The following is a 9,779-nucleotide window of genomic DNA, read 5'->3' on the forward strand; positions in this document are numbered from 1 at the left end:
TAAAGCGCCATCAAGCTGCACGGCTGGATGAGCTCCCACCAGCATTGTTCAAAAAAGGTGGTGAATCATTGAGTTTTGTATCACCATGTTGTCTAAACTCCTTTGGAAACGAGCATGCATTCCAACAACCTGAAGCCGACCAATCACTACACATTTTTTCAAAAAAAAAAACAACCGGAAACGATTGCCCCAAGCACAAGGGACTTGCTCTAGTTGGAACGCGTTTACTAGCTTCAATACTAGTGTGACGTCTAACCTCATCACATGAAACGGAAGTCCAAGGGCACCAGGCAGGATTTCGACCGGATAGGGTCACAATGACCACATTTTCACACCACTTTAAGTGCCTGAGCAACATCACTCCTACCACCGACCAGAAATAGTTGATTACCTAGACTTCAGATGGGCCGTCGACTCCCCGAGCAGGTTGCTTCATCTACATATACTTGGCCGACGATGAATAACCTCGATGTTTGTGAATATTCTCGTGCCATTTTTCCCATACTTTTTTGTTCGCGTCAAGGTTTACGACAAGCCATCCGAAAGCTCCCCCACGTATAGTGGGGTACGATATTCGAAATACTACACTACATTTTATTGAAGATTACTGATAGGGTTGCTGAAAACTTTTCAACAGCCCTTGACCGGTTTTGCCTTTCTTCAGTTTCAACAGACAGGTGCATCACCCGAGGTTCCGTCAACTGCATGTTTTACTAATTAAACCCAAACTGTAGGAAACTCACGAACTGCACCGTTTTGCAAGCCAATTAGTTTTAAACGGGAGACTTAAATAAATCCAATTGAATCTCTCGTTTAAGATGTCCTTCTTCAGTTGAATCTGCCATAAAAAAAAACCCAAATCGATATGCAAATGAGTACGTTTGTCGAATTTCGTGTAAGTTGGGTTCAATTGGAGCGGGAGGTTGACCGAGTCTCGGGGCTGCGCCGACCTGGTGAGTCCGAAGGAGAGCGAAGTTGATCGGGGGCTGTCGGAGATGTTTTTATCAACCCTGTGGTTGGTTGCTTTCAGGATGTTAATATCTAGTTATTTCAGCTGTAGGCAGTTCGTCATGGCATTTTCTTCTAAAGACAAATGGTTTTTTGTAACAAGTCATTACCCTGCTTCCTTGTCACTCTTCATCATGACCTTCTCGCCTCACTGTTGTACGACAGTTGAGTATCAGTTTCCATCAGTGATTTTCTACTCTTTGTGACGATTATGTCGATGACGATGATGATGATGATGATAATTATGATGATGCTGATGATAATGATGATGATGACGATGATCAATAAGGTAAATAAACTTAACAATTAGATTTTCGTGGGGTGGATGGAAACCGGAGGACCGAGTGACATCTGTTGCAGACTGCATGAACTGTCCTTCTCTCGGCCAGTTAGTATTTTACTGACACAAGCTAGTTTCCAAATAATGCGAAGCAACGTCTCGATGAGAAAATCACACATTTCGTTGTTCGGTGAAATTTCAGATGAAACATGACTCTCAGGATACGACAAGTTGAGTTCATTCCCGTTGCTGTTGTGGGAAATATTCCACTAAAGTTTTCACCATGTTCAGAGTAATCAGGTAAATAAAGTTCTTGCTAGGTCTTTTCTGCAATGAGTTTCGGGGATCTGAAAGAGTCTGAGTTCTGTGGGTTGATGGTTCAAATTTTCCCATTCTTTTTCACAGGTAGGGAATGATCCGTTCAACAAAGGTGCCTTAATGAATTCTGCTTTCGTGGAAGCACTTAACTGGTTTCCCTTCCACTGCGTCACATTTCATGACGTCGACCTTTTGCCTCTGTCAGATGAAGTACCCTACACGTGTGCCACGTTTCCTCGTCACGTGAGTGTACTGATCGACAAGTTTCACAATCGGTAAGTTCATGGAGATGTACTTAACCGCCCATAATACAGACTGAATCAGATAGGCACAACCGTTTTTATTTTGGACTGGCAGACGGAGGCCAACGTATCCTGGGATGAGGCGATGTGTTCAGTTTTCTTCATCAGAATTAGCGGTTGGTGTGTGGTTCCTTCAGGGGGAAGCTTCTGTTATCGTTTATCTAACTTCCTGTGCCTACTAAGAGCAGGCCTAACTTCTGGTAAATGTGTGGCTGTATGTTGCAAGCACTTCTGTGGAAGTTTGGATGAGGCGACTGGGAAAAACGCACCAGTTGGAAAGAAGGATACCTCATACGGCGGCCTGAGCATATTTGTGTCTAAAAGGAACAGTATCTGCGGCATTCTCAAAGCGTTCGATACGCATCATCGGATTGGACAGACCACCCATCAGTCTTCAAAGTCAATCCTTCAAAAAGTTTTTGCAGCATCGCACGCTTGTGTATAACCACCTAGTGGATCCGATTCAAGTAGGACCGCAGCTTTATCATCGCGCCTAAAACACCCAAATTTGGTTGCGAGTGAAACGTAGGTCATGAATATCAGTAGCGGTAGTAATGCGACACATCGTTGAATTGATATTTCACGTGACTGACCCTGTGAGTGAAGTGTACACCTGGCAAAACTTGCAAGCGTGACCAAGCGTCCGTAAACACCGGTTGGTACAGTGGATTGTCAACGATGAAGATAAAACACGTGGAGTGATAAGAAGCAAACATTCAGTGATATAAGGTTCGCAGGTCACGTGTCTGCAACCGGCAGATGTCCTGTTACAGCCTTCTGTTTAGAAAAAAACAACACATATATACCTTGGGGTCAGGTATGGCACCCAAGCTATGGATCGGTGGTCATATGCACCTTGCTCGTCTGCCTCCGACTGGGTCATGATAATGCAACTTAGATTCGCTTACTGCAGACGGAGACTCTGAAGTAGACCGTGAGTAAAGTAGATCGTGTAAAAGATCAAGGGGTAAGTGATGAGCTTGGCTTAGATGGCGCTGCCGTGTGTACAATCCTCACTTTGGTTAGTTTGATATAAGACCGATGCCACCATGCAGTGCCAAAGTATTAGCGTTCTCAACCGGCCCATACATGGTTTGCATTGAAAGTGCATAGCGATCTCATGGACCGAAAGTCGTGGTGCAGGCTGCAATTTCCATGTGTTGCACGGTTAGAATGTAAACAAATGTCCTTCCTTTGTAAATCCCGATTGGGAGACTTAAACACCACGTGACCGCGTAAATACTTCTGAAAAAATTCCCCATCGTTCCTGGTTGAACACATCCGCAGTGGTAAAACATGTTCGCTGTAGTGACCTGAGCACCACTCTACATGAAGCTGTCTCTGGACTGTCGCATGTGTTAGGTAGGAATGGACCTTCAGGCTTTGGGCTCAGTCTCATCAGTGTAACGGTCTACGTTGGCATTCTAGTAGCTCTGAGCATTTACAACAGAGAGCTTAGTTACGGCTTGAACACAACAGTATCCAAACCCATGAGGTCACATCCATCCCGTTTCCTGTCGATACACGTCGTAGACTCTGCATGCGTGTCAAGTTTCAACTCGTTTCCGCTTCCCACAGGGACTAGACTTCGGCATAAGTTAGTAGCCAAGTCACATGTCTCTGGTTAGGTGTGTTTATGAACGCACAATACATCCAAGTTGAAAGGTGTCAGTGACCTCGACATCTAACCACTGTGAATGGCGGTTCTGCACCTCCTCGCCATACGAGCGTTTTTGGGATGTTTTTTGTCCCGGAAATGGAAAATGGTCGAGAGAAAACCCATGAAATGTCACATATCTATCCAGGTTGTTTTTTTGGCTGCTATCCACTTCATCATTCTCTTGGTTCACCACCATCCGGGATCACAGCAATGACAATTTTTATCTGGCCATCTCTCACCTGCAGTTGGTCCAACTACCAAACACTGCTGAATCTCCCTCTCTGGTGAGCTAACAACAACAGAACCATAGATTGGCGTTCACTTTTTAGAGAATTATTGTAATCTTTTTATCGTCAATCCAGCATATGGAACTAATATGGACAACGACTAGAACAAAAGAGGGGATCTCAAAAGATTGCCCGGCTGAACTTCAACAAACAAATTATGTGCAACCAAATTCGATTGGTTGCGTTCTAGTTCCTGCTCTGAATTAACGGGATTTCTCATCTCAGGGCGTGTCTTATTCCAAAAGATTGCAGCTGTGAATCATGCAGCATGCCACAACTAAACTCCTGTGTCTTATGCAGAGCTATGTATCGGGCATTGTGTAGATGGCACTTTGAAATTCGCTTGTGACCCCCAAAAGGTAAGCTAAGTTTAATAAGTTGGAGAGCGGGTACCTAGAGCATAAACACTTATACGGTCGTATTAGACAGAAGGTTCAATGTTTGACGTGCGAACTTACTGAACGCAAGGTTCGTGGTTCGAACTCAACGCCGGCATCTTGAGTGCTCCTGTCTAGGCTTGAGCAGCCTAGTAGTATATCAGCCTTCGTGCTCCCTTCGGGTAGAATGGTAGCTAAGCGCCCAGAGGGTGTTTTTGATTAGAGAGGACATTGTCACACGACGTTTAGATGAGGGACGCACTGTTTAAATAAATGCTGGTAATCGGTGATGTGAAGGGGAATACGTCGTCAATAAAAGCACCGATTTCGTTATCTACATTTTGAACTTTAAGTTTTTACCCTGAGACAGTGGTAAAACACACATTATAGGCCATAAAGAAATCTCGTGTACCATACGAGCACTACTTACTGGAGCCAAGGGCCTTAACTAATCGTGGCTGGTATGCGAGAAATCAAGTACAGTTGTCATCTGAAATTCGATTGGACCGAATATTTCACCACATGAGCATCTGTTGCATAGCCTACGTCAAAGATCTTCTTCTTGGTGGTCTAACACTTTCGTTTCTAGCAAGGCTTTTCCTTGCTCATCAAATGCGCTGTCAGGTTTCACAGTTCTCCAGAATAAAGCTCAATTATCTGTGAAAGGCACTGTTGCAAATAGAGTTCTGAATTTTTCAGGTCCCATTTTCCAATTATTCTCGCTAGTTTCCCCAACTGTGTGATGGTTCGTCAGCCCATACGAGAAAGCGTCTCTTATCTGAAAGAACTCAGCCGAAGTTCAGGAGAGGGACTGTTCAAAACAGGGTGATAGGAATACGAAGGCGACTAATACACTTTTTCAGCTAGACAACATTTCGTTTCCTCAAGCCAGGTGAGTGGGTCACCAAGCTAGTAGCCTGCTCACTTAGCCTGGCGAAGTCTTTGTGTCAAAAGCGAAAAGCTGACCAGCTAAAACATCTTCTCTAGTGATCACTACTTAATCGGTTCCAAATATTTTCCATCATCAAAACTGGTGGCAAAAAGATTGATAAAAGGTAACAAAGGATATCAAAAGGATTATGCCCCGATTCCAACACTCTTCACACACAGGAGGACTTTGTTAGGCACTGCGTTTCCGACCGCAGTCCATCCGCTTCGCTGGACGGTTATCTTCGATACATAGATACTATAGATACCGTAGATAATACCAGAACTTGATTACTGGACTTTTTTCTTCGTCCCTTATTGTTCACTGTGTCACAGTAGTTTGACACGACTCGGCATCCCATACGAACTTCCAAGTCGGAGCAGCTGCAGTCAACGCACCAGCCAGTGAACTGACGACGTTCGGACACTTTCATCTGTCAATCTGATTGGAGCGAGGTGACAAATCCACACCTCTAACATCCTTCTGATTGGTTGGAGCTCCCATGCTACAAGCGCGAGTACCCTTCCTTTAGGAGGGGTTGCATAACAGATTAAAAGTTGAGGTGGTAGATCGCTGAACTGCCTGAATCGTTTATGCTTATGACGAGTGGTCTGAGAGGATCGCTTGTAGGTTCTTGCGCAATAACATCCAGACACATTCGGATATTCTAGTCAGTCTGACACGACATTCGATTTTGCCCGCGTTTCCAACACCCAGTCAGACAGCACGCATGGGCCAACACATGCTGTTCGAGCATTTTACGCCCTCAAATGAACAAAAATCTCTACGCTCCACGCTCAGGATCGGCGACTGAATAGTATAGCGTATGAAGACATCACTAATCAATTGAAATTTGGCTTTTTTTTGCAAATTGGCTGACAGTGCTGCGAATTGATTGTTTTCGTTCTTAATGTGACCGAATTTTTGTAGCTAGCGAACTTCACGTGCCTTTCAGAAGGACAATCCCATAGATATGTAAATAGAAGCAATAAGTCGGATATCATTTGGAGAGAATCTTTGAAGCTAGGCAGAGGGTCTCAAATCAATGCCGGTTGACATGAGAACGTTATGAAAAGAAGTCATCATCTTAACCATTAGGCATAACAAAATAAACTGGGCTGTCCGTTGATGTAGATTTGGAACTGTGTCGGGAGAATTCTGGTTCGTCACATGAACATTTCGCAGAGTTTTCTTTAGATCCAATCGAAAATAAACATCATATTAGTGAGTTCGGTGGCCAGATGGTTTGATTACAACGATCGGAATGTTTAACGTGATAGAGCCACCTGTTAAATCTTTGGAGCACCAAATTTCAGAAGAGTTTGCTATTCAGATTCCAGAAGACTGGTATAAGGCCTTCGTTTTGGGAGAATTCGATGTTCATCTTCCAGCGATAGTAATCTACAGTGCTCTTCTGAAGAGACCGTAACAGATTTTTACGTAAGCCATAAACCCTCATGTCGTCCTTCAGAAGTGATGTCAACCTCCAGTTAGGGGAAATTAATCAGCTACAGAGTTGCACCGAACATGAATCCCAAAACATTTGGTACAACATTCTGAATGCATTTCATACGTCAGACTGATATTCGATTTTCCCCGACGACTCGTTTTGTAGAGAAACTGTTTTCTAAAGCCCATAATTGTCTTACGTTTCAGCTTACCATATGCTCAATTAATCGGTGGAATTTTGACAATCCCGGTGAAAATGTACCTTCGCGTCAACGGATTCTCTAACCTATACTGGGCATGGGGAGCTGAAGACGATGATATGTACGAAAGGTCGGTGTGAAATGGAAACCATTTTATCGATTCCTGAGTTGTGTTTGGCGACTAGTTCAGTGATAAAACTTTTTTTTCATTTTGACAGGCTAATGATAAACAAAATCCCAGTGACTCGTGCAGATCCCAAAGTATCTATGTTTCGAATGCTTCGACATCGACCGAGTCCAGCCTTCCCAGCAGACTTGAGGTGAGTAGACCTGCTACCTGTTCGCTGCTTTTGTATAGAACCCACAGTTTTTTGTGTTCACACAATGACGTCTGTTGGTAGTATAAAACTCTAGTGTTTTTTTTCAGTCAGGGTTTCTTCCTGTAAGTGAAATCAATCCGTGCGAAGCGCTGCACATCTGTTTAGTCTTTATTTAGATCGTCAGTATTTCACGGATCAGCAGGTGGATTTGAAACCGCGACCTCTCGGCTAGTAGATGGGGATTAAACCGCTTGGCCTCGAATGGCTGAACAGCATTGTGGTGAACTCGTACTTGGGCACACGACTAGTGAGCCTTCCATCTGACAAGTCGGCACTCATGGAGTCAGTCGGCGAGTGATTACGCGATGTGAATTCTATGACTGATAGATGAGAGATGCCATATCCTGTCCACATGCCAACTGTTTACACAACTGATCAGCCACTCGGGAGTTAATGGTTTAATCTTCAACTACCAGCTGGAAAGTCGCAGTTCCGAATCTCCATGACGATTCGTGAGATGCAAGCAGCTGATGATTCCCAATAAGGACGAAACAGCTACGCAGTTTTCTGCATAGACTGATTTCATTTACAGCCCGAAATCTCCCTATAAACTTCCAGATCTCATATTACCATCACCAGATACTTTTCCCAAATTCCGCTAATTACGCAACGTCAAATAGAAGTTAGTGCAATGAATTTGGACCCTCTCTATAATATAACGAACATCCCCTCATAAAGGCCATCTTTACCGTCTACGGAGAGCGATATCACAGTGAAACCTCTTTCGGAACCCAATATTGCACAAAATAATAAATGGAGTGGCATTGGCGACTATCGTTTCGGCCCGAACCCGTGCGTGACATCAGTGTTAATATTCCTAATCGGCTGTGGACGTACTGTCCAGTAAATGGACAAATCCAGATTCAAGTTTGTTCAAAGCTGCTCCAAGCACTCACAAACGCATCAAATTATTATTATTATTATTACTATCATCATTATTAATAGGGACACTGGTTTGTGCTCAATATCTTTTGGTAAGGTTACCAAATAAGAATGATTGCAACCGCTATGTTAACATCGCCTGTTTTCAAAAACCAATGCAATTTCAGATCGCAGATCCTTTCCTTGGGTAAATCTCGTTACCGACTTGATGGCCTCAACAGTCTGAACTTTACGGTGGTCTCGCAGCAAGCCTACGCTTATGAAAACCCAACTACTGGAAACTGTTCTACGGAATGCAGCAAGGTGGATAGATTAAAGCCCAGAATGAATCGGATGGTGCACATGCGAATCGACGTGGGACGACCTCCGATTTGGCTAGTCCCACAACAATGAGTCTACCATAATTATGGTTTTAATATATTTTGTTTTACAAGCGAATATTTTGAAATGTGTGTGAATTATACTGTAAAGAAGAAACGTCGGATAAATTGTATTCTGTGAGAAAGGCTGAGGGATAGGGGGTGCAACACAGTGGGCTGTATAGTAATTTATTAAAACAAAAATTAAAAGCTAATAGTTAATTAGTAGACCTTAATACAGACACAAATCTGTAGAAGCAGGCCAGGGCTTGATATATCGCAATCCGTTTCAAGAGAGAAGTTTGTATGAGGTATCCTTCAAAAGCACTTCATTTGATAGCAATCGCTGAACCCCTGGGATCATTTGTTCGCGGCTCAGTACTGGAGGAGTCTGCCGCGGCAACCCACATACTTGGGACCCAGAAAGCCTCCGTTTCGATTCGATAGGCCAATTCAGACAACTGCTCCAGCGCTACCGGAAGGTCGTCATTAATTAGAACATAATCCCACATGTGACCGTGTGATACTTCCAGCCGCGCGGCTATTTGAAGCATCTCGTGCAGTTGAGTTTCCTGAGTAACGATGAAAATTCAGAAAAAGTTAAAGACGGAAAATACTTGTGAACGACGAGAAAGTAATTTCCGGCTAAGAATGCTCACTGAGCAATCTTGTGAACTAGACAACATGAGTACTACTTGAAAATGGAACGTACATTCAGCTTGCTCTTCGAGAAATGATCTGTCAAACGAAGTTGGTCCAAGGATGACGTGATATTGAGACCAAGAGATCTCAGTTCTTCGTCAGACTTGCGTAATGACTGCCTTAGACGAATAAGATTGAGGGAGCCCAAACGTCGGTTAGCGCGATGCGAACCAGTCAGTCTAGGCGTTGTAGGAACCGACCGGGCTGGTGAGGCACCAGCTGATGCTGTGGAACTTGAAGTGGACGCTTCAGTACTACCAGGACTTCGTTGAATCAGTCGTGTCTCCAAGAGCACATCCAGTGCAGGTGGTTTAATAAAAATGACGAAAGGCTTTAATATGCTGGATCGAACCAACCGAAGGTTCTTTTGATGTGTGATTGAAAGAGAGAAAAACAAAGACTTGTTTTGGGATCTGTGTTCCATAAATTGGTAACTTGGTCGATTTCAGAATAACTTTTTAAGCAGTACAAGTAGAACCCGTAAACGTTAGTTAGCATTGATTTTAGTTTGTCACCAAGGGGTATTTCTTACACGGTAGTCTGCCTCGAAAACAGCAACCTGTCCAGCCTGAATGATCTCCAGCACAGCGTCCAGACATAAACCGATGGCTCCTTCTGTGGTCACTGGCGACTGATCGATCAAGCTG

The 9,779-nt window shown here is 43.8% G+C and overlaps 2 protein-coding genes across 2 annotated transcripts in view; one reads left to right on the forward strand and one right to left on the reverse strand.

Annotated features, from left to right (window-relative positions):
- Positions 1-469: 469 nt before the first annotated feature.
- T265_09073 (hypothetical protein) lies at positions 470-8,464 on the forward strand (the record flags this gene model as incomplete). The annotated part of the gene is made up of 5 exons (XM_009175052.1): positions 470-565; positions 1,694-1,881; positions 6,817-6,939; positions 7,028-7,129; positions 8,239-8,464. 5 exons carry the CDS (start codon positions 470-472, stop codon positions 8,462-8,464), a joined length of 735 nt encoding a protein of 244 aa, XP_009173316.1.
- The window catches only part of T265_09074 (hypothetical protein), a gene marked incomplete at both ends in the record, with an annotated part of 21,060 nt that continues 19,515 nt past the window's right edge, over positions 8,235-9,779 (reverse strand). Inside the window, 3 exons of the mRNA XM_009175053.1 lie at positions 8,235-9,002; positions 9,143-9,496; positions 9,665-9,776. Coding sequence (XP_009173317.1) covers positions 8,760-9,002; positions 9,143-9,496; positions 9,665-9,776 — 709 coding nt within the window. The remainder of the gene's footprint in view (positions 9,003-9,142; positions 9,497-9,664; positions 9,777-9,779) is intronic.

Source organism: Opisthorchis viverrini (genome assembly GCF_000715545.1).
Source record: "Opisthorchis viverrini unplaced genomic scaffold opera_v5_252, whole genome shotgun sequence".
Classification (NCBI taxonomy): Eukaryota; Metazoa; Platyhelminthes; class Trematoda; order Opisthorchiida; family Opisthorchiidae; genus Opisthorchis; species Opisthorchis viverrini.